The sequence below is a fragment of the Hirsutella rhossiliensis genome (genome assembly GCF_020360975.1).
Source record: "Hirsutella rhossiliensis strain HR02 chromosome Unknown scaffold00006, whole genome shotgun sequence".
Lineage (NCBI taxonomy): Eukaryota > Fungi > Ascomycota > Sordariomycetes > Hypocreales > Ophiocordycipitaceae > Hirsutella > Hirsutella rhossiliensis.
The window spans coordinates 3322403-3345800 of record NW_025408672.1 but is presented as its reverse complement, the minus strand read 5'-3'; the positions used below and the strand labels follow the sequence as shown (position 1 = coordinate 3345800).

Sequence of the window (23398 nt, the reverse complement as noted above, 5' to 3'; positions counted from 1 at the left end):
GAACACCCGTCTGATAGAATGACGAGGACCTTGGCGGCGAAAGTGCCCCCAGGCCGTCAGGGGCTGCGTCGCTACAGTCAGCGGTAGTGGCCTGTAGACAGGGTATGCATCCGCTAAGCGCCGCTGTAGCTCCAGCGCGTCAAGGCTAGAAAATGCTTCAAATCACCGCAACCTCGCAACCGACAGGATGTAGGACCTTAGACAGGGTGCATTCTGATCGCACAAACGCAGGCTATCCAGTCGAACTGGTTTTCTCGTCGTCGGTCCCGCCTTTCGCGCTTTATGGCGCTCCGAAGATGACATCAACCCGGCAGAGGTGATGTCAAGGGCAAGCGGGTAATCGGCGGTAATCTGCGGGGTAATCCGCTGACCGCCCACCAAAGCCGGACCTGTGACATCCACTTGATGTCGCCGTGATCAGCAGGCGATTCGAAAGGCTCCTCCTACTGAACAACTCGACGAATGCCTCGATGATTCGCGACTTGCCAGTCCTGCCCTCGCCACCGACGAACTGGCAGAGTTGGCCGACTTCGCCTCCGTCGTTTTGTCGCATCAAATCGAGCTGGCAGCATATGATTGGGAAAGCGATCGACTGCGTTTTGTTCAGCGTCGGCCGTGTTGCCAACTCTCTGCCCGCCAAGCCTGCATTCCCGCCTCTACGTCGTCTGCGGTCTCGTCGAAGTCGGCCAACGCCATTTCGACATCGACCTCCTCGAAGCCAGCTAAGCCGACCATGACCCTCCGCAACGCAGCACGGCAGTCGCTTTCTCGGACCACGGTTATACTTTGTATGCCTTGGATCATCCTCTCTCTCTTTCGAGGCACTCATCTGCTGCGACTTGGTGGCCCTGACCTGATCCTACGGTGGCAGTGCGACCCCGGAAAATACCCGCCCCTACATGCTTATCCGTCTCGCCCTTGTTCGGGTACTGTACCACGGCGGCCTGCAGCTCGGCCGTCGAGGAAAGCGCTGATCGATGGAACCGATAGAGCTGTTGCATCATCGCCATTGCTCCGGCGACTTGGCCGTCACCTGATTCGAGTCCAGTGCACCTCGGACGACGTCGATCAGCTGCGTTGCGTTTCCGATGCTGTTTGGACTGATACGTCGCTGTTGATTCTGCGCCCGCCTCGTCCGTCCCGCCCTTCCACGTGTGCGACCGTCGGATAGGCATCTCCGGATGAGGATGCCCATTGCTTAGCGTCGCGTTTTGCGTCTTCGGCTGATCGTCGAACCAGCCGCACGATATCGGCACGATGTCGTCGAGACATGATATTCTCGGAGCCAGCGCCTCTCGCGCCCGCGCCCAGATGCTGTTGATGTCGCCCATTTCTTCGCACATGAAAGACTCCCATGGTACAAATAGCACAAAGTGCTACACGGTTGCCCTTTCAAAGGTGGCAAAAAATTAGCGTCTCCCATATCCTCCGGCGAATCGGTTTCCGCGCAAACCTCCGATGACACGAGTCCTCGTCGTGGGCAAAGTCTTGCTCAGGTAGCCGTCAAGGCAAACGGTGGCCTGCTTTCCCGGCCGCCTGAGCACCTGAACCCAGCGTCTTCCTGGTGCCCGCCCATCATCGAAAGGCACCTCCCCCCTAGCCCCACAGCTCCCGTCGTTGCTGTTGCGTTTGAGTCTGACCAGCGATACGTAGTCGTACAGGCATAGGCCTCGCAGGAGATCTCCACGGTGCTGATATGCCTCGACGCGGGAGATCCTGGGGCCTGCTTCTTCGACGACGACCGATTCATCCAGGGGATCATCTGTGACCCATGCGCTACTTGTCGCAGATGCCGCAATCGTCGAAAGACGTGCCAGTACAGCTAGTACCGGTATGTGTTTAGGTACGCCTAGGCGCTGCCATTGGAAAATTCGGCTGGATATCCTAGAAGATGAGCGACGACCTCGACCTGCGACAGGGGACGCTCCGTGAACATACGGTTCGTCACCCTCATCAAGAACTGTATGGTCCGATCCGTGCTCCATGGGGTGTATATTGCATGTCACCATCTCGTCTGCCGGTTCGGTTCGGCCGACGCAAGCACTAGATCAATCGTGCTTTCCGAGTCTTGGCCCTGCCACGTCTTGGTGCCTCGCGGCAGGCTGCAGAGCCCACAGTCATTCATCAGGTCGATGATCGGCTGCGCTTCCTTGTCTTCTTGTTGCTACCTCATCGCCTCCCCAGAGCAGATCGTGGCGATTAAAGTCCCCCGCGACGACGTCCAGTTCCACCACGGAAGCCCACCACTAATCCATGCAGTTCTCTTACCGCTCTCGATAGCACCTCGCTCTTCTACTCTACGTATACCGACACTACCATCAGATCTCGGTCCGGTAGCCGAAGGATTACCGCCGTCAAATCCGCTGACTGCGTTACCGCTTGCTCCGCCTCGAGGTCACTCCGCACCCAGAGCATGCTCCGGATCGGCCAGCCGGTCTCGTGTATCGTCGTCAGTATCATTGTCACCCAACTGCTGTGGCTTATTGAGCTCGTAATTACCCTGTCGTTTATCCTCCTTGCGTACGGAATCCTGCGCGGCACCATGAACGGCAGTATGAGCGACAGTATGAGCGACTCTACCGCCGGTGACGGCATCTTGTGCTCGATGTCGGACCAAAAGGGGATAAATATCATCAGTAAAGATATCGACGGCGGTATAGTGCTGGAGATCTTAACATTAGATCTCAACTACCGTGGCTTCAAGGTCACGCGTCATTTTCACTGGGTCTAACCAGACAGAGAAATATGGTTTTGGATGCTATACGCCAAGCTAGACCTACGAGGAGCACGAGCCGACAACTCCACAGGCTAAAAATCTCGAAGCTAGTAGCCTCGAGAAGACTTTGAGAAAGATATCTAGAGTGTTTGAGCGCAAGGAGCAGAGTTGGTGTTGAAGGATCAGAGATTTCAGGCCTCGGCGGCTACGCTGCATCGCATGAGGCCAAGGAAGGAAAGAATGATCCCCAATCCTAATAATATGTTCATAAACCTCCGATATATATTAGGGAATGTCTATATGCTTCCACAGGGCGATGAAGAGGTGCTATATGCGATTGAAGGTGCATTTGGTCAGGTTGAAGAGGAGGAGGGGAAGGGGAGGGTAAAGCCACCTGATTCGTCGCCTTCTTACACATGGGCGGAGACAGACCAGAAACCCAACAGTCCACGGCAATTAAACATTGAAAGCACTACAGAGTAGTATTTCTTTTATAATTTATTATGGGCTAATAGCTTCAATTCAATTGATATAGTTTGTATGGTCAAGGCACCTTTTTGCGGTACCGGTGAAGGGGGTGTAACAGGCGATGGGTGGGGCATGGTAGGCCCGGTCGCCCTCGCTAAGCAGGCGCCGAGGGTGGGTCCGAGTACTCTTCGGCTACGCGAAGAATATATATCGAGCACGAATCTGTCATTGGGAAGATGCCACGTGATCACGGCGTAACAGTCACATCCACAGTCGACGAGAGTGCGTATTCAGTAGCCTCTGTTGACGGGTCGACCGTTCATTGGTGGCTTGAACGCTTCCTAGTCGACCGTGCCGGTCACAGCCCGTGACAGATGGCCAGCTGTTGGAACGGCGCAGCAGGAAGGGCGGCATGGGTCACCTGCCAGGTCACGTGGGGGGGCCACCCTAGTCGCACGGCCTCTCGGCGATTGTCGCACGGCCTCTTTGGCCGGATTAGGCAGTTGCGACACGAGAGACTTAGGGCCTAGGCAATTTTATTAGCAAATTGATGTACCTCTTGTACCGATGGTTGCCGCACCGTTAAACGCGTAAGACTCGTGGTAGTAACGCGTAAAAACGCAGTCTGTCAACGCAGTCTATCAACGCCGTCAACGCCGTCAACGCCGATATCACCAAAGCCGCATTCACCGCCTTATTTGAAGCCTTTACAATGGACTCAATGACACTGCCTACCGAGATGGCTGCGCCCTTCGATTTAGGGCCATTCGAGACCGCGGATGCCGCAATTGAAGCTATTCAGGCCCTCGCGAGAGACGAAGGCTACGCTGTAGTCAAAGTCAGATCCTCCAATAAGCGTATGGGTATTCCTCACCGCTGGGACCTCGCTTGCGCCCGTGGACCTATCCATCATGTGTCTATTGCAGCAAGGCTCCGCGAGTCAGGCACGAGGAAAGCCGGCTGCCCGTTCAAGGTCAAGATAGTGCAAATGACTACACTTGACGACCTGTGGCATATAACGGTGATGTGCCCAGAGCACAACCACGGTCCCGAGGATCCAATCGCCTTCCCAGAACACCGCAAACTCACGCAGGCCCAGATTGACGAAGTTGAGCTCTTATCTCGCGATGCTGCCCAAACGGCTCGAACGATCCATATATCCCTCTCCGTTCGTAACGAGGGTATTTTGACAACGGAGAAGGATGTAACCAATCTTCAGACCCGGCGTCAAATGCGTGAACTTGGGGCTCGAACGTCAACGCAGGCGTTGGTAGCAAAACTAGACGATATACGTATACCGCACGCCGAGACCTATAATGACGAACACCTCGAGAAGATCGTCTTCCTGCTAGACGAAGGCTTCGAGTTCTGGACCCGGCATTCGCATTTAATGATGCTCGATGTGACCTATAATACTAATAGGTTCGGGCTGAAGTTACTCGAGGTAAACGGCATTACTCTCTCGGGCTCGATTTTCCCACTTGTGGCCTGTCTCTCGCCAGACGAGAACGGTGGTATCTTCGAATGGGCGCTGGGCCAGTGGAAGATCTGGATAACGGAATATGCTCTCAGCCTCGACCTCAACGACGATGCCTTCTATCCGCACGTTGTGATTACCGACTTCGATGCAGCGGAGCGTTGGGGTATCGATCGTGTGTTTCCGTTGGTCCAAAAGCAGCTCTGTACGTGGCATATCGAAAAAAACATCAAGAAGGCGGCTCGTGAGCGTTGGGTAGGGGAAATGGCCGCTCGTGAGGCTGATCCGATGAATATCGGTATTCTTGTTGATGGGGATCGCGGCGTACGAGCACAACGAACCCCGGATGACTTCGTGAAGGCGTGGAAAGGCCTTCGTGATGCAGATACAGAGGCAGAGTTTTTGGTATTGTGGCAAGCATTGCAGAACGACTTTTCAACGCAGCCTGGTAAGTCTATTATTCCGTACCGGCAGGCAGCTGCCGGGCCTACCTCTCAACACCATAGCTAAGATCACCACTTTCAACAGCCTTAGTCTCATACCTCTCTACGACGTACATTCGACTACGGCCACAGTGGGTGAAGGCGTATACCAAGACCTACCGTAACTACGGTCTACGACGACTTCGCCTTGTGAATCTCTTCACAATAGCTCGCAGAGCTTTATTAAGAACGGAACTGCACATCTTTTGCAACTATATAACGCCTTACGACTCCAACGGCAAACGGTACAGCGGCGGCATCGGGCTCTCGTTGCTAAAGAAGCAACGAGAAATAGGAATCCATACAATCAACTTCTATATCAAGAAGTCGTCTCATCAGTCTCCTACCTAAGTCTTCAAAAGGTACAGCAAGAATACCGTTTTGCTAAAGGTTACCGCCTCAATCCACGCCGGACGCCACTACAGCCTTGCGCACACAATTTTACAGCACAATTCGGGCTCCCTTGTCGTCATATTATATTGGATTATCTCGGGCTTCAAACTACCAACTCTGAGCGGATCGTGATACCGCTACGGCCGCTACCGCTATCCCTTTTTGATCGACATTGGCATCTCAAAAACCCGTTACCAGAGTCTGATCCGTATCAACGCATCCGTGACCCTCGAATTATCCTCGCCGGCGCGTTGGGCAAGATATAACAACGAGTATTCCTCAGCAAGCAGGATCGTCACGAGCCTCACAGTCACAAGCACGCCCTCGAGCACCCCGTCAGACCCAAGCCCAACGAAACGCCGCTATTGCACGCATGGCTGCCCTTGAAGCTCTACAAATGCAGCAAACAGCAGCCTCAACACCACAGGGTCAGTTCACGATATCTAACGACGTTACGATACAGCAGCCAGCCCAACCGCTACAGCCGGTACGTCAACCTCACAGCTTTCGATCGCACACAGCACAGTCACGTATACCGTCAAGCTGGGGGCAATTCGAGCCACAGGCCTCACAGACTGAGCCCGGGCCCCAACGAGGGTATCGCGAAATGCCTCGTTTTTTCACGTCACAGCTAGCTACACAAGGTGTATCTATCCAGCAAGCAATCCAGGATTTACAACAATCCTCACAGCCGCTGCCGCCGCCGCCGCCGCTGCCGCAGATAATAACGCCGCTGATGACGCCGCTGATGACGCCGCTGCTCCCACAGGATGATGTATCGCGAGCCTCACAGGATATGGCACAAGGTTACGTTGGATTTCCAAGGCAGCTACCGCAGGTCCCTTCTGAACAGCAAAATGAAGTGGGAAACGTAGGGCAGATACAGAGGCAGGCGAAGCCGCGGGTCACACGGCGCCAGGCATCGCGCAAGCGGCCGTACGAGCAGATAATCCAGTTCTGAATAGCCTCGCGGGAATCATTGAATTGCAATGCATTACTTGCGCCGGTCGGGTTGTCGCGCGATACTTCTTTTCGTATGCAAATCGCAGGCAAATTGGAGGGATCCAAATTACGTGTCGCAACTGCCTAATCCGGCCAAAGAGGCCGTGCGACAATCGCCGAGAGGCCGTGCGACTAGGGTGGCCCCATTCAGCTGAGATTTCTGCGGGCCCAAAGGGGCACATTCCTAGCCGGAAGGGGGCATCACACACATCGCCTTTACACACACACAGCCGTGCCTATAGCTCCAATTGACCTCTTCTGTGTGCCCACTATCGTTGCCACCTTCCTCATTCGGACGAGCCGCAGAACCGCTGTTCTGACACCAGCTTAGGATGGTAGCTTAATACTACAAAGGAACCCCAAACGAGCGGCAACACTCTGGGCACAGGGAGCAAGACGTATCAGCAGATTGAACAACTGGACGCACGTATACAGGCACGCCGCCATGAACAGTAACGCTGCACGGCTGCCTAACCAACAACCGCCTGTCAAGAAGAGATAGTCCCTTGTGTGGTCCAAATCGACAATGATGTGGCTGGCCACGGCCTGCCCCCATAACCTCGTCCGCAAAAGTCAGTTTACTTTCCCGAATAAGATCCAGGAGATTTGGGTGTATCAGAAGACTTGGGCGATAGCATGAAGCCTCGCCCGTACCTTGCCCCAAATTGGGACCTGGCCTCTGTTTTGGCACCGACATCAGGTCCAGGATATGCATTGTCTTGCGATTGAGATTCCTCCTCCTTGGGCCTTTGGATATTAAGTGTGATCATGTCCCGTGATATCTGCCGGACCGTTTCATCACGAAGGTGACCCCCTACTTGCCTGCTCCTCCATCCAAGTCCCTTGTTTTGTCCGTGAATCGTCTTTCCGTCAGTCGAAACCATGAACTGCATGGCGTCGCCTGTAGCGTAGTTGTCAATAACGCTAATGTTTTCCTTTAAGCGCTTGTTTGCTTCGGAACAAATGCTCAAGCTTTGGCGCGCGTTTTCCCATTCTTCACGCAGCCTCGCAATCTCGGAAGTATCCCCCTCAGAAGCAGGCACTTTCTTTATTTTCCCCATCAAGCGATCGAACAAATCCTTCTCGTGTTGTCCCAGTTTCACGACTGTGTTGTCAAGGGTCTTCCTGCACCCATTCAGACCCTCATTGACGACCTTTTCGGGGAACGTAGCTGTCTCTTCATTTTCGGACGAGCTTCCACTGCGTTTGGTGGCCAGCTGAAATTCATCGATATGCTTCGACAGTTGGTCACAAATTTCAAGGCATCGCTGCGTGCTCAATCGCTCTTCCTGCATGGTTTGCAATTCTGGCGCGCCTAAGCCGGTCTCCGATATGGCGTCTGCGAGAAAGACACCTATTTTCTCGTCGATACTTTCGAGGTGAGCCCGGAGGTCACTGTGCGCTGTCTCGACAAGGTCTTTGTAGCTTCGAATGGTCTCGGCGGTGGCAGAGCATACGCGGCTACATTCACAGCATAAACATTAGAGTTGTTACTGAATGGTTTATTTTATGGAGGGTGGTGGCTTGCAGACCGTGAAACGTACAGATTGGCGTCAGTGAGGGCAATAGTGATTGTCGACTTGTAGCCGGATAACAACCGCCTAAATCCGTCGATATCATCACCCATGTACTTGAGTTTAGCCCACCCCCGAAAGGTCGTCTGAGTCCCCGGACTGCGACACGCATTTCATGAGTTCCTGATTGAACTCTGCACAGGCATGGCCGCATCGCAGCAACGGTCGATCGAGCGCTGAGAGGTCGACAGTATGGACGGCACTGACCGTCTCCGTAAGTGGGCCTAAGACTCCGCTCAAAGCTTCAAGCTCGTCAATGAGATCGCGCACACGTTTGGGATGGTCTCGAAAACTCTGGACAGTGCTGTAAAGCGTAATGCTGGATTGGAAGGCGAACGTAGCCAGGGCCAAGAGCCCGGAAGCCAGTCCTACCGGCTCGGCCATCGCGGTGGACGGCCTCAGGCATGAAGAGCGTGTAGGAAGATCGCAGGAAGGTGTAACAAATAGTTGTGGGGTGATCGCTCGTTTTATGATCTGCGAGGCGGTGCCTAGAGCTTCTTCGTCATACTTGATTGGTTCATCTCAGCCGAATGCCCCACGTGACCTGGCAGGTGACCTACTCCGCCCTTCCTGCTCGCGTTCCAACAACATGCTATATTACCGAAATTCTGCCTTACGACAATAAGCGGGAACGCCAGTGCGCCAATCAGTGGAGTTCGTGCGCCAGGGGGGTACCATGATTTGCCGCTTCTTAACTGGCTCAGCACAGAACAAGGCGAATACGTGCAAAAAACAATTCTTTGACTTTCTGGCCAAATTTTCGAAACGGCCACTGAAATCCGAAACACCCATACCATGAAAATCGCCTCGACCGCCGTCCCCTGCCTACGGAAGTGCAGCCGCGCGCACGTTGTTGCGGGTGCGCTACGTGGCAGCAAAGATGGCGAGAACAGGCGGAAAATTCGCTCTGCTTGCGCTGGAGCCCCCCAACGGGAACCTTGGTCGGCGGGTTGACCGGGGTAATTAGCGCCATGCGCCAACCTGACGTGACTTAATTCAGGGCTGCAGATATAATCGTAGGCTTTAACCGTGCCGTACCTTCCTCTCTCCACATTCTGCTCCACTTTCTTTCGTCCCATGCAGAAACCTGATTCCCCCCCCCTCAAGGACGAGGAAGGCGGCGGCAACAAAGAGTGCACCCCGTGCCGCTTTGGTTATTCATGACTCGTGATTGGTGAGCACTATCGTTGCGTTGTTGGTCTGCTGTGCTGCTAATGCATCATCGCAGTTCGTTGTTGGGCTCCACTTTAACCTACTGGGATGCACCAGCGTACCACAGAGCGTGGACAGACGGAAGGAACGTCATCTGGACTATGGAGGCTTAGTGCGATCGATAAGAGCTAGCGTAGGATTTTGAGAGTGACAGGTCAGTCTGCAGGTCCAGGCAGCATCCAAAACACATTGTCTGTAGATTAGTTGGTTCCCATCGACTGGAGTAACCTACATACATTCGATGTGTAACACGTGAATGCGGCTCGCTGTGCGACTGCGGCAAAGTCGCCTCCCTTCCTCGCTCCACCTCTTATTGCGAAGCGGCAGTTGGGGCAGTATTACTCGTCTTCGCTTATCGATATGGAAGCCAAATTGTCGCCCGGTTCTAGTTCAAAATACGACATGCTCCATGTAGACGCAGTCTTCGCCGAAAAGGGAACCATGCGCCTCGTGTATGCGTATGACTCCGTTACAGTACTAGTTACAGGGCTGCAACAAACCAAGAACCAACAACCGGCCTCTAAGGCCAATCGGAGGTGTCCCGCCCCTGTAGGGCATTCACTGCCCACCTAACTATCATCCTGCAGCACGAGCGTGCATCATGAAAAGGATGTGGGGCCTGGCTGCAGCGCAATGTCTTGCAGAACAAGTGCTATTGGAAGTGGAAGCACAATGTGGCTGCAGCGTGGCAGCTCGCAGAGCGATGACATCAAAGTTGTTACGAGCCCAATAAGCCCCAGCGACGAGGTGAAAATGTTACCGCCGACGACGCACGAGACAGGCTGGCCGATCCGGAGCATGCTCTGGATGCGATGTGACCTTCAGGCGGAGCAGGTGGCAACGCATTCAGCGGATTTGACGGCACCATCCTGCGGCTGCCGGATCGAGACCTGATGGCAGTATCGGTGTACGCAGAGGGGAAGAGGGGAGGCAATGTAGATATGATGGTATCGAGGTACTATGAAGTACAACAGGAGAGGAGGAGGAAGGAAGGGAAGCTGGGCGACGCGGGGTCTCAGAGTCGTTGGTGATAAAGTGACCAGGAGCCAGAATCTACATTGCCAGACAGCGTCCGCTTCGAGATGCATTTCAGCAGCTCTACTTTTGAGTACATGTACATAATCACCCATAGTTCCGTGTTGCTCCTAATACTGCAGTTGGTTCTCAATGCGAGGTGGTGACCGCAAGGTGGATGTGCGTTGCTGCAAGTGGGTGCTTCTGACTGTCCCCGGCACGGGTGGTGTGAGTCATTTGGACGGCATTGCAGCTGCAGATCGTAGCCCCGTCACATCCTCTCCCTGTGCATTAGCGGATGTTTGCCTGCATCGAACTGCAGCCACCATTGTGATGTAACGACCTGAGCAAGAGCAAGATGGAGATTTCTCAGCCAGCGTCCACTCAGCCCATGGCCGTTCATCAAACCCGCTTTCCCACCGACCCTCTGCCTGGCACCCGCCCGACACGAATCCTTCTAGGATACTGGAAGCAATCCAGCGAGCCTGATCCAAGGGATCGGCATGCCGTCTATGGAATAGGGGGATTCTAACAGGCCACCACCTCTGCCTAGCAGGCCACCAAAAAATGGGTCCGATGTGGCGCAGTAGCCTTTGGCATCAGCCCGCCAATTTTGTGCACTTCCTCCGCACCTACTGCACAACATACTTCATATTGAAGTGAAGCCATCGCCACCCTCAACGCATTCTGCATTAAATTGAAGCTATCGCCGCCATCATGAATACTGTTTTCTCACGTCAATATGCCACCTTTCAGGCTGCTGGCGATGCCCTCAACGCTGCAGCCCGCGAAGAGGGATTTGCCCTTGCAATCCGCAATAAGCGCCCCAACGCTGCTGCTCCGACCTACGTGCTACTGAGATGCTCCAAAGGGCGCATTTGGCATGACCAGGGTAATGAGGCTATCCCTAGGTCAAAGCGGCGTAAGACAAATACGCAGATGACTGGGTGTAGCTTCCTTGTGTCTGTGAAGCTACACCAAGAGGCCACGCCGCCATATTGGACTGCCCAGGCAAGCGGCAGTCACAACCACGAATTCACCCCTGCTATTACACATAGCAAATACCGTGCTGAGATTACGAGCCGATACCATAATGCCATCATAACACAATATAATAATGGCCTACGGCCAGTTTATATTGCAGCACAGCTACGAGGGCGTCCCGCTGAAGACCCTGATGTTGCCGGCATCTCAAAGAAGCAGATACACAATGTGATTGCACGACATCGCCGAGAAGAGCTTGCTGGGCGTACGCCGCTTCAATTCCTCTACGATCAGCTACAGGATCGTGGCTTCTTCTTTAGGGATTCAAGGGATCCTGACGGCCGTCTCTCTAATCTTCTGATCGTGCCACCTAGCGGCGTGAAGCTGTGGCGCCGCTTCCCGCATCTTATGGTGTTCGACTGCACATATAAGACCAATCGATTCAACTTGCCCTTATTAAATATATGCGGAGCCACGCCACAAAAGAAGACATTCTCAATAGCCTCGATTTTCCTTAGCGGCGAGACCGAGGGCCATTATCAGTGGGCAATACAGCAGCTTCTTAATCTCGCAGCAGAAGAAGGAATTGCAACACCACGGGTTACAGTCTCTGACCGTGATGTGGCCCTCATCAACGCCCTAAAGCTAATGCCGGGATCAGCTCATTTACTTTGCCGTTGGCACATTAAGAAGAATGTGCTTGCAAAATGCAAGGGCTTCTTTGCAAAGGCTACGAAAGATGCCCACGGTAATGTTGTTCGAGCCCCTAGCTTTGAGAAATTTCTTCAAGAGTGGGCAGAGCTCATAGCATCGCCAAACGAGGCTATATTTAATACTAAACTTCAGGCATTCAAGACTCGGGCCGGCACCCAGAAAAGGCTGTCAAATACGCTACTAAAACATGGATTGAGCCCTGAAAGAGAAATTTGTTCTTTGCTTTATTAACCGGCATCATCACTTCGGCCACACTTCGACCTCTATTATTGAGGTCTCCATGCACACATGAAGCGGTTTCTTTGGTCTTCAACAGGCGATTTGACTTCTATTTTCCACAAGTTCTGCGGCTTCTGGAAAGACCAGTCCTCTGAGATCGAATATATTGCGAAAAATAGCCTACACAAGATATCAACCTTCAGCCTCAAGCCCATCTATATCAGGGTCCGTGAAAGGGTATGGTCTACAGCCCTTGAGCTAATGCAAGAGGAAGAGACCACAATCAAGAAGAAAGGGGACCAGCTACAACAGCCGCCTAGGCGTTGTGATGATCGATCTCCCTGTGGCTTCAAGTCCTCATTTGGGCTGCCTTGCCGGCATGATATCTTCACTCGAACGAATAGTGGCCTACCTTTCCTACAAAGCGATTTCAACGAATTCTAGCATCACGAGCCCCCCCAAGCACCGCCCACACGAATTGAGGCGCCATACGAGCCTCTGACAATTCGAGCCAAAGGCAGGCCAAAGGGTGCTCTTGGGCAACGAGGAACAAGGCGTAATCCCTGCGAATTCGAGGTTGTTGAAGCGCATGAGCGCGCCGAGGTAATGCCGCCGCCGTCAACAGCTCCAGCAGCGATGAACACACGAGGGCGCGGTGCCCAAGGGCAAGAGCAGCGGCAGCGGCCACAAGAGCGGCAGCGGCGGCAATAGTGGCAGACGATCCCTACGAGCCAGGTACAGAGATGCCTCGTGCATATCAGCGTGCCGGCACGCCTTCTGATGCTAGCGATGACGATGATATAGGCGCCTGCGCCGGCGACGACTCTCAATACCACGAATTTGACTCTATTCAGTCAGAAATCGTGGTCGCAATGTCCTCAAACGACGAGTCAGAGGATGAGCTTGCTACACAGGGCGCCCCTGCTGCTGTTGAGGCGTCGCAAAGGCGGCAAAGAGGGCCAGTAGCGGCCACAGCTACAGCGGCTGCCAATGAGCTAAGTTGGGATCACGTGGATGCAGCGGTTGAGGCAGACGAGCGGCTATTACAAGACCTTATAGATGAGGACTATATATAATTATCTCATGATAGCTTCAATTGATCACTTCAATATGAAGTATGTTGTGCAGTAGGTGCGGAGGAAGTGCACAAAATTGGCGGGCTGATGCCAAAGGCTACTGCGCCACATCGGACCCATTTTTGGTGGCCTGCTAGGCAGAGGTGGTGGCCTGTTAGAATCCCCCATGGAATACTTGACCACGACAACAAGTTCTGAGTCAAGGTGGTACGAGAGACGAGAGACGGCCGCTTCGTGGATGGAAACTTCCCCCTCGGGAGCTGGGGCTCTGGATTCCGTACGAGGAGGTAGGCTTTGAGAACCACCTCAAGGCTCTCAGCAAACAGGAAGTCAAGGAGTACTGCCGCATTCGGCAGTACCAGCTGGATCACGGCGAAATTGATAGGAAGCGGATCGAAAACGAAACAAGGGCCGTGTATGAGGCCAAGACCCGAGCCAGAACCCCCATTAAACAGACCAGTGTCGCTATGCCGACTTTCAGCATCACCCGTCTTGCCAACGTGGACATGGATCGGACCAGCCCGAGAACAAGCTATGGCGGCGGTGAGCCTGGCCAGTCGCGGCGAATCGATCCGCGAGCGGACAGACGGGCGCCGCGTCAATTGCTCAACGAGAACGAGCTGAGCTCGGCTCAGCTTCGTCAGAGGCTCCACGTCATAGAACGCACCAGCGCCTTAGCGCGTCGCGAGCTAGCCAGAGCTGAGGCGGCCCAGGTCATGTGAAGGTTGAGGAAAGTCACATCTTCGTAGGCATGCCGATGGTCCTTCCTGCGACGGATACCTGCGTGGAATGCTGGTGCCGAAATCATCAGTATATCGAGATCCTGCGCCCTCCGTTGGTACCGTGGCCTGATATCCTTCTGGCAGGGTCTCTCCACTCGATGCCCGCCAGTGCTCGGTTCATCTTCCCAGGTCATCCCCTCGATGAGTAGAGTACCGTGGACGATGTTGCCGTGGGCCGATGGTGCTCGTGGCCCCTGTTGGTTCCTGTATCGCGGGAGAGATCTGGATGATATGGGCCGCGCCGTCTTCTTCCTGGTCCTGTCTTTCTGCTTCTTCCCAAAGGTGGTCTCGCCGCTCTACGTCGGCCTGAACTCGTAGGGAAACTGGCTTCGGGTACATAAGACGAGAAGCCTTAAGTGCAATATCCGGGATCCAGTCCCTCTGGGCTTCCAGCTCAGGAGGGAAGATAAGGCGACGACGGCGGCAGTCGAGACGGATATCGAAATGGCTCAAGAACATAAGTCCTACGATCAGGTGGAAATCGTTCCTCGTCCCTAGGTCGGCCTCAAGGATCGGTTGATCGCGGAAAGTCCGCCCCTGGAGCTGGAAGTCTGCTTGGATAGAAGAAGTGATACACTGAGCACGACCATCAATTCCCTTAATATAACGCGGCGCTGTATAGCTGCGTCTAGGGAGGTCGAGTCGTTTAGCTGCTGGCTTTGTTAGGCGTGAGTTGCCTAATAGCCACGTTTGTGCTCCGGTATCCACAAGGATGCGTACTGAGATAGCGAGACCATGTTTGCGAATCGTGCTATTAATCACAAAACTAGGACCGCCAATTAAGTGATCAATTGTCGATAAGTTCAAGTTCTCAGTCAGCTTGCGAATACTTAGGATATAGCCTGTGCGGGAGCCTTTGCTCAGGCTATGGCATTTCCCGCTACCTCGAACTCCTCATCTTGATCGTCCTGCGACTCGCTACCTTCGCTGTCCGATCCTTCCAATAACGCTCTCAGTTGGTCGTTTACCGTCCCCACTGCCGCCACAAGTGCGGCCACTCGTGGGGATCCTTTGTCGGACAGACGGCAGCCTGATGGCCCGGTCTTTTGCAAACGAAACAGTTCCTTAAAGGTACCATCAGACGGCAACGTGGTAGTCGGCGGGGTCGAGGGTCGCTGGGCCCGTAACTCGGTTTGGGGAGCGAATCGGACTGCCTTTGACCGAGGAGGCGGATTATTCCTCGGTCTGGGGTCGGTATCCTAGTCTTCGCAACCTCCTCTCGGTCCTCCTTCAGTCCCTCTAACGCGTCAACCTGAACAAGATACCGGGCAGTCATCCGGTCACGATATTGAGCAAACGTAAGCTCCTCGTACCGCTCGTAGATATCTTGGCTGTTTAGGCGGATCCGACCGGTGAGCTTCTTGTGAAGCTCTGTGATCCGGTCTCGGTCATGGAGTCCTGCTTTTGTCGCAAGGGTTACGAACTTCGCTGCGAAGTCGATAAAGGACTCCCCTTGTTTCATTTTCAGGCTATCCAGCCGCTGCCTCGCCTCCCACTTGCGGCTCTTGTTATCGTAAACTGACCCAAGGAGCTCGAAGATCTGACCCACGGATCTGATCTCCAGGTCGTCCTGTTTCGCGAGGTAGGGCGCTAGGACCTCGTGCGCTTGTCCTTGATAAGGGTCGCGATCCACGTAATCCTAGCGAATTCGTCGGGAAAGAAGTAGGCGTTTAATTCCATCTTCCGCTCCACTGCTGCCTTCCAGTCAGCGTAACGCGGATTCGATCCATTGTCCAAGGGCTCCGGGTCCTTGATCTTGATTGTATTGTGCCGGGTCCGGGCTGTGGACGTAGTCGACGATGGCGCCTGCGAGGGTTCGTTCTTCAGACGGGGAGATGGCGTGAGGTCGTGGGGTGTGTGGTGCTCCTGAGGGGCCCGGGGTATCCTGTCGGAGCGCCCCAGAGTCTTTGATGCCTGCATAGCTCGCCTCGATCGCACGGATCTGGTCCGTGTAATCCATAAGATCTTGCTGGCGAGCTCTAGCCTGACGGCCTAGCTCCTTCTGGTTCGCGAGGGCTCGTTCGAGGATCTGACGGGCAACCTTCTCTCGGGTGCTGGACCGTTCGACCGTCCAACGAAGTAACTGTAACGCCGCGTTACGTTCGTTGACTAAGTGTTGCAGTTCCCTAGCAAGGCCCTCATGTTTCGCATTCGCGATGACGCTTTTCACCCAGGCCGCGTCTAGGTCCCGCTCGTGCGGCCTGTCTTTGCTGTAAAGGGGGTAGGGTTCTCCTGCGCGGCAAGGACGGTGTGTGCGAACTGCTGGACGAGGTCCTGGTCGGAATCCGTAAGGAGGAGCTCGTGCAAGTCTGTTGTCAGTTTCTGGGGGACCTGGAAGTCGCGGCCCACTCTAGCCGTCTCTTCTAACGGTCTCTGCATTGTCGTTCGTCCCTCAAGTAGGGGATCAGGTTGTCTCTCGTTCTTCTGACTAGCCATCTGTACTTCGATGCAGTCGTGGTCGTCGGCGGGCCCGTCTAGGCTGGCCGGAGTCTCGCTCGTCGTAGGAGCCATCGTACGCGTACTAGCGGACGGAAGATCAGTTTCTAACTGATATCTTTGGAATCTTCCACGTAGGGTAAGGGGTGCCGGGTGTGCGGCGTGACCGGCGGCAATAACCACTTAGCGCAATTGGCAGAGCAATTAACGCAAATGGGTATTGGGGTCGGTAAGGGCGATCTTAGTATTATGTCACGGCGAGCGAAAGGAGACTGCAGACAAAGCTAGCAAGATACTCTGTAACGAAAGAATACTAAGATGAAGAGGAAAGAAAACCACATAACTCCTAACGCCGTGACCTCCTCATATCCTCCCTGTCGCTTCGGACCTGGATGACGGGGCTGCCCGTACCTACCGTCGGAGCTGCCCGTGCCCGTGCCCGCCCGCGGGTGCCGTGCCCGTCCGCGGGTGCCGTGCCCGTCCGCGGTTTCAGTAGTAGTCCCCAGGTGTGTCACGGTAACCCAGGGGTCCCAGGTAGGGCCCTGACAGGCTCCCTATTTATATCCCTTGGTTCCCTATTGATATCCCCTTTTCAGTTGTATAGGTACAATATCTAGGAGGCTGGGCTCCTTTCCCCAGCCCCCCCTTTGCATACTGACTTTCCCTAGTCGCCGGGGGCTCTTTCAGCTTCCCCCGTATATGCAGTCTCTCTACAGCCTATGTGGCTGCCTAATGCGGTCTCCTAATAGCCTTCTGCAGCCTCAGAACTCTCTACAGGCTGCCTTTCGATCTAGCCTGTCGGGGCCCTTAGCTGTATACCCCTTATGGTCACCTCGAGCTCAAGATCTCAGACGTGCTTCGCGACAGCATTCGATTCGATGCGAATCTGCAGAGGCCCCGTTCGATTCTAACGCCAAGTCTTGGCGTTCGATTCGATAGATTCGTAAGATGTCCGTCCCTGGCAGGGGAAACAGCAGCGGAAGGACAAGGATAGGAATAGCCACGGTTTTATGTCAACACTACTCAACACACTTGGATTCAACGCAATTTTGCACTCGACTGATCAACCACACCAAGCCAGTCAGTTGACAAGGTAAATTAAATGTCACTGAGATGCCTGGTGGGTTGAATGGAATGACTTGGAACCCTGATTCCAGTCCTGAATATCTCCTCTTGGCTCTTTCTTCGTGCTCACAAGTTTACTTTCCGCGCTCTCTCAGAAAGGCGAGTAATAAAGACTTAGGTAGGGCTTTGAATGGCGATATGAGAAGGAAACTCCTGAGTGTATGTAGTTGGTTTTCGTTAAATCGAGGCCGGGACTGTCAGCAATGTTAGTTCTACTCCAGCCCGTTGCGGCATTAGTCCACCACAGGGTCAACTTACTAGTATGAGGCCACTTTATCCTTGTACGTGTTGGCCAGATCCGTCCAGCCCAGAACCTTGTAGAAGGCCACGAGTGCGTTCATTATCACCTCGTCATTCATTCCAACGGTAAGGAGGTATATTTGGGGGTCCGGGAATCTTTTCGTGGGAGACAAGGTCCAGTTCGCCATCATGACGGGTCGGTAGTCCTCGGGAGGAGGTGTCCCAAAAGTAAAGTCGGGCCGGACGTTGCTCCGATACCCTTCAGGTATCTCGAGAAGATCCCACAGCTTCCTCAGGAGGGTCAGACCATCAGCACATTGAGGATCTTCCAGACGTTTCCGCCAAGAGTCCACATGTTCTCTACCCGATCCCATGATACTACCTGGTCGGTGACGTAGAATTTCAGGCGACTTCGCTCGGGAGCGCACAGGTCGACGCCGAGAAGGAATGGGGCAATGGCGCTATCTCTTGGGTTTCCGTCGTCTTGTAGGCCGAGAGTTGCAAAGGTGTTGCACGGGCTCCTTCAATCCCGAAAGGGCGAGCGTCTCGATGGAGGCGAGAATGAGCTTTCCTGGCGAAATTCCAGTCGCCAGCGACTTCATGCCTGGGAAGAAGTAGGCCTTGGCGCTGATACCGCCATTCTGGAATTCTACCGCCAGGGTTTGCTGACCTCGTCCGGACATGGGAGGGGGCTTTTTGAGCAACCGACTTTCTTCATCAGGAGTCACCACAAGTTCGTGCTGGAAGTGCCTGAACCGGGCTAGATCGATGGTGTCGTCTATACTTGCAAGGCGGGATAAGCATTCGTCTGGTGCCGACTTGTTAAAAGCATCGACGCCGGATTCTGCCAAGTGCGAAAGTGGTTCGAACCCAATCCGCACGATATTATGGAGGAGATTCCAGCTGAGCTCGAAAGGAACGCCATAGGTGGTCACATTGCTCCACCAAGGCAGAGGTGCCTGCCCAGCGACAGGAAGGTGCCGAGGTATGGAACCAGAAGTTGCTGCAGGAGATGGAGGCAAGGAAGCTGGTCTTTCTGCGGATACTGAGCATCACGCAGAAGCTTGAGCAATTTGGGTTCAGTGTGTTCCCACCAACGTCGCTGGTCGTCATTGGGAAACCTCAAGTTCTTGCCGAGGAGACGGAGTGCCTCTTCTTCAGGGCGCAAAATCTCAGTTGCCATGGTCCTTGTATGGCAGGGATGCGGATACTAGAGCGAGATGAAAGATTGGGTGTTGTAGAGAAGTGGACTGTACAGGGAGTCATAATCTTCGCTGCTGGCCGCAGGACGAGGTGCGGCTTTGAATTCTTTAAGTACGATTCTATATAAATTGTAAGTGTCTGTGAACATGTACGGTAGCGCGGCAAAAAGAGCAGTCAGGTCACCACCCTAGACCTCATAACACCCCCACCCTGGTCAAGACCCCCCCCCCCCCCTTTCCCATTCAGCCGGCGCCTTCGCTCGGCCAAGCTCTTAGTTGCCGAGGCCCGAGGTCTTTGATGCCAAGGCAAAAAGTGCGGAGGAGGACCTGCGTGCTGCTTTAGGTCCCCTAAGGGTAGATCGCATCGTTATTTGCCTCGTGAACCTCGAAGCAGCGACACGCTTACAAGTAATAAATACATGATCTTAAACTGTACTAAAAGAAGCTTAAGTATATTTACTTCTACTAATAAATACTTCTAAGTAAAATTATACTTGTTGTTAACGTTAGGATAAACTACTCTGCTATATAAAATAGGGGCACTGTGGGAATTGTAGTAATCCATTGTACCCATCTAGATAGGTCACGTGCGCTCTCACGTGTGCAGTTGAGGATAGCGGAGGACACATAGCTAGCTCCGTGCCCTTTGCCCCCTCTTCCCCCTTTCTAGAACAGACATCAACGATTACACATACCATTGCGATTTGCACGCAGGCCTGTGTAGAGACCTACCGACACTGATCAGTGATTGCAGTGACAATCACAGACAGCTAGGACAGAAGAGACAAATCGCTAACCTTCAAGATCGGCTGCAAGGCATCGGTTAAGGAAGGTTATTTGTGCTAAGTGGCTATCTCAGACTGCAAGGCATCTGGGAGAACCTACAAGCTATTAATCGGCTGCAAGGCATCGATTAGTAGTGCGACCACATCGCCTAGCGACTTCTATTATCGGCTGCAAGGCATCGATCAACAGTTGTTACTAGACCCGACAAAGACGTATTTCGACAGCCAGATACGACTCCATCGTCTCATTCACTTGATCAACGATGACCCCGACCGACCGAGCTACGACTCCGAACGAGAGCGCCCAGCTCGAACAATTGAGCGAACGGATGCAAGGACTAGCTATCCAGACATCCGTATACGATAAAGTTGATGTTACCCTTTGGGGACAAGACATCAAACCTGACGAGGAAGATGAGATCGCAGTTACGACGTACGCCGCTAGGTTCATGTCCAATGCCCAATTCGAACGCCTAGAAGGAGACGACATCCTTGACCATTTTCAACAACACTTCGAAGGCTGGAACCAAGACATATGGAACCGGGTACATATGGACTACAAGAGAGCCCTTAGATTACTTCTAAGGAGACGTGGCATCTATACAGGACGGAAAAATGGCCCTTTGCACCCCAATTCATCATGTTGCAAACTGCGGAGGACCGACCTGCATGGCCAGAACGAGTACATGGAGATGGATTTTGACATTGGGACGACCGCTTATAAGTTACGAGCAACAGGATCAAATGCCCTAACTTCTCCCCGAGAACCCCAATCGCCACCGGTAGCAACACCCGTTACAGTCTTAACGAACAACAGCCCATTAAGACCTTAACGAAGCCACCTGCCCAGGAACCCATCACTGAGGCACTACCGATAACAACATCACCTCCCACGACTTCCGCTCTGACCCAAGATGCACCTAACTTGAACTCTCGTACAGCCCATCCGACAACCCACCGCTTCAAGCACCCCGAACTCGTCCAATCCGCCCAAAACCCCACCTAAACCTCCGTCCGAGCATATGCATCTCGACGCATATACAAAACTTCCCCCGGATGATACCCCGAATGCCACTGTTGACGCAGATACCCAATATATGTTCATGAAGCTCTGGGATAAGGACCAGAACTACACAGGAGAGCCGTACGACCTCCTCGATGAGAAACTCCGAATCTTCATGAGTATCTGCTACAACATCCAAGTGAAACCGTCACAATTTCACGCCCTTTCCCCGAATCCTCGCTGGAAGAGCACAAACGTTCTACATTGACAAGATCGAATGGACTACCACGTTTAGGAAGGCATACGACAGCATCAAACAACACTTTGACACGGAAGTTAACCATGTCCATTACTATACAGATTGGACCACAACCACTTTCAACTCGATTCGTGCCCAAGATGCTTCCAAATCCCTCCACGAAGTCCTTCAACTACTCTTCGATAAGCTACAACTCTGTCAGAGAGCCCTTGGCCCTGACTACGCAGGAAACATTCCACTGCGTACTACGCTTATCATCGCATGCCGTGGTGTACCCGAACTTGAACACGCCCTCTTCAAACCTGCAGCAAAGATCGAGACCCTCTTTGCAGATCTACGATCTTCCGTTGAGACCCACCTTGCCCGACAGACAAACCCTCAGTACTTGCAAAGCCCTGACGGATCATTTGGACCAACGAATCCGAACAATCAGTACTACCTCGATCGCCGATACCATAACAACCGCGTACGAGGAAGATACGGATACTCAGGACAACGACCCAATCGCGGATATGGACAAGGCTACAACCGTGGAAGCTACAGGCCCTCAAGCCATAGCAACTACACTAGCCACACCAATCGCAATTGGACCAAAAGTGCTTTGTTTGTGGACAAGAAGGTTGCTGGTCAACCAAACACTCTGCAGAAGAACGACAAGAGGCCAAGGACCAATATGTCGCACGTTGTCAATTCACAGGCATACAACCTCCAAACTTCATAGCCTATCTTATAGACTACGAAGGTCATGAGCTTGATGAACTCACTACCGACGACATATGGGAAGAACCTGACAATGGCACCAACAATCACCTAGACAATGGAGAAGTCTACCGGACGGATCAAACCATTGTTCCCGCCTAGCAATTCGTCATTGAAGATCAATATTCAGTGGACAATTTCCCAGGCATCATGATTGACACAGGTTCAGCAAAGTCTCTACAGCCGGTCACTCTCAGTACATTGCTCTACAACGAGAAGACCCTCTGTAGCCCTAGACAGCTCAACCTCCGGCCAGGCTACCATCACATTTGGACACGGCGAAGCCACTCACTCGATTGGTTCCATCGCCCTCAAAACACCAGTCGGAAGGATCACGTTCCACATCCTTCAGACCCTACCCAGGAAGAAGAAGAACCCCAGACCGGCATGAAACCCCGCACCCCACAGAGAGGACGCCCGCCCGGATCAAAGAACAAGCCCCAGCCCGCAGCACACGGAGCCTCGAGGACCGGCCGGCACACAAGAGCAAATAACAATATGTGCCTGTAGTCCCTAGAGGAGCCATATGCCCACAAAGAAGAAAAGCTCGAGGAAGCACAATTTCGAGCCAAGCCAAAGACCTCGATGACCACAAGTACAACGGTTGACTCCAACGCATTTGATTAGCACCAGCGCTACGTTCAAGCATCAGCGCTACGTTCAAGGTATACACAATCAAACAGTTCCTGTCACCGACAAGTCTTCCAAATCTTCTTCGACTGTTCACCTCTTTGACCCCAATACACTCTTTTCCCCTCTTTTCATTATGGCCCCACTTTTTGGGCCTGTTGACATTTTGCCACCACTGCAGCTGGTCTCTCCCTCTCTTTCCCTGCTCGTTACAGCGATTGCAACCACAAAAGAAAAGTTGCCAGTGTGGGAATTGTAGTAATCCATTGTACCCATCTAGATAGGTCACGTGCGCTCTCACGTGTGCAGTTGAGGATAGCGGAGGACACATAGCTAGCTCCGTGCCCTTTGCCCCCTCTTCCCCCTTTCTAGAACAGACATCAACGATTACACATACCATTGCGATTTGCACGCAGGCCTGTGTAGAGACCTACCGACAGGCACCCCTAAGGGAGGGCTAGTTTATTTAAGTACATAGGTTTTTTTCTATCTAAAACTTATAAATAAAATATATTTATAAAGTATATAAAAGAATATAAAATATTAATAAAGTTGATGGTAGGCACCTATGTGCCTACAGATACGCATGCGCACAAGCTGTAGGCTGAGTCACAGTCACGACAGGTAGGGTAACCGGTGATGACTTCAATTGTAACTAACTAGGGAAGAGGAAGCTATTCACAAGAAACGGAATGTGCACCCGGTAATGGGGGCATGCAGCCGGGGCTGCGTGCCCTGATCGCGGGGTAGGGTGTCACGTGGGAGTCGTGCATGAACCGTGATGGTATCCCGATTGCACGGGTTACTCAGCAGGTTAGTATTCCAACAAAAGTATTAATTATAAAT

General features: G+C 53.2%; 4 protein-coding genes across 4 annotated transcripts; 1 reads left to right on the top strand and 3 right to left on the bottom strand.

Moving 5' to 3' along the window:
* Positions 1-2542: 2542 nt before the first annotated feature.
* HRG_06639 (MULE transposase domain-containing protein) lies at positions 2543-6497 on the top strand (the record flags this gene model as incomplete). The annotated part of the gene is made up of 4 exons (XM_044865110.1): positions 2543-2704; positions 3822-5109; positions 5810-6061; positions 6133-6497. The coding sequence occupies 4 exons, from the start codon at positions 2543-2545 to the stop codon at positions 6495-6497; spliced, it is 2067 nt and encodes a 688-aa protein (XP_044720050.1).
* Positions 6498-7795: 1298 nt separating this feature from the next.
* Positions 7796-8496, bottom strand: HRG_06638 (uncharacterized protein; the record flags this gene model as incomplete). Its single annotated transcript, XM_044865109.1, has 4 exons — positions 7796-7827; positions 7893-7999; positions 8083-8198; positions 8320-8496. The coding sequence occupies 4 exons, from the start codon at positions 8494-8496 to the stop codon at positions 7796-7798; spliced, it is 432 nt and encodes a 143-aa protein (XP_044720049.1).
* A 9269-nt stretch (positions 8497-17765) lies between these two features.
* On the bottom strand, positions 17766-18105 carry HRG_06637 (tryptophan dimethylallyltransferase domain-containing protein; the record flags this gene model as incomplete). Its single annotated transcript, XM_044865108.1, has 2 exons — positions 17766-17868; positions 17933-18105. 2 exons carry the CDS (start codon positions 18103-18105, stop codon positions 17766-17768), a joined length of 276 nt encoding a protein of 91 aa, XP_044720048.1.
* Positions 18106-18375: 270 nt separating this feature from the next.
* Positions 18376-19097, bottom strand: HRG_06636 (tryptophan dimethylallyltransferase domain-containing protein; the record flags this gene model as incomplete). The annotated part of the gene is made up of 2 exons (XM_044865107.1): positions 18376-18959; positions 19013-19097. 2 exons carry the CDS (start codon positions 19095-19097, stop codon positions 18376-18378), a joined length of 669 nt encoding a protein of 222 aa, XP_044720047.1.
* Positions 19098-23398: the final 4301 nt, after the last annotated feature.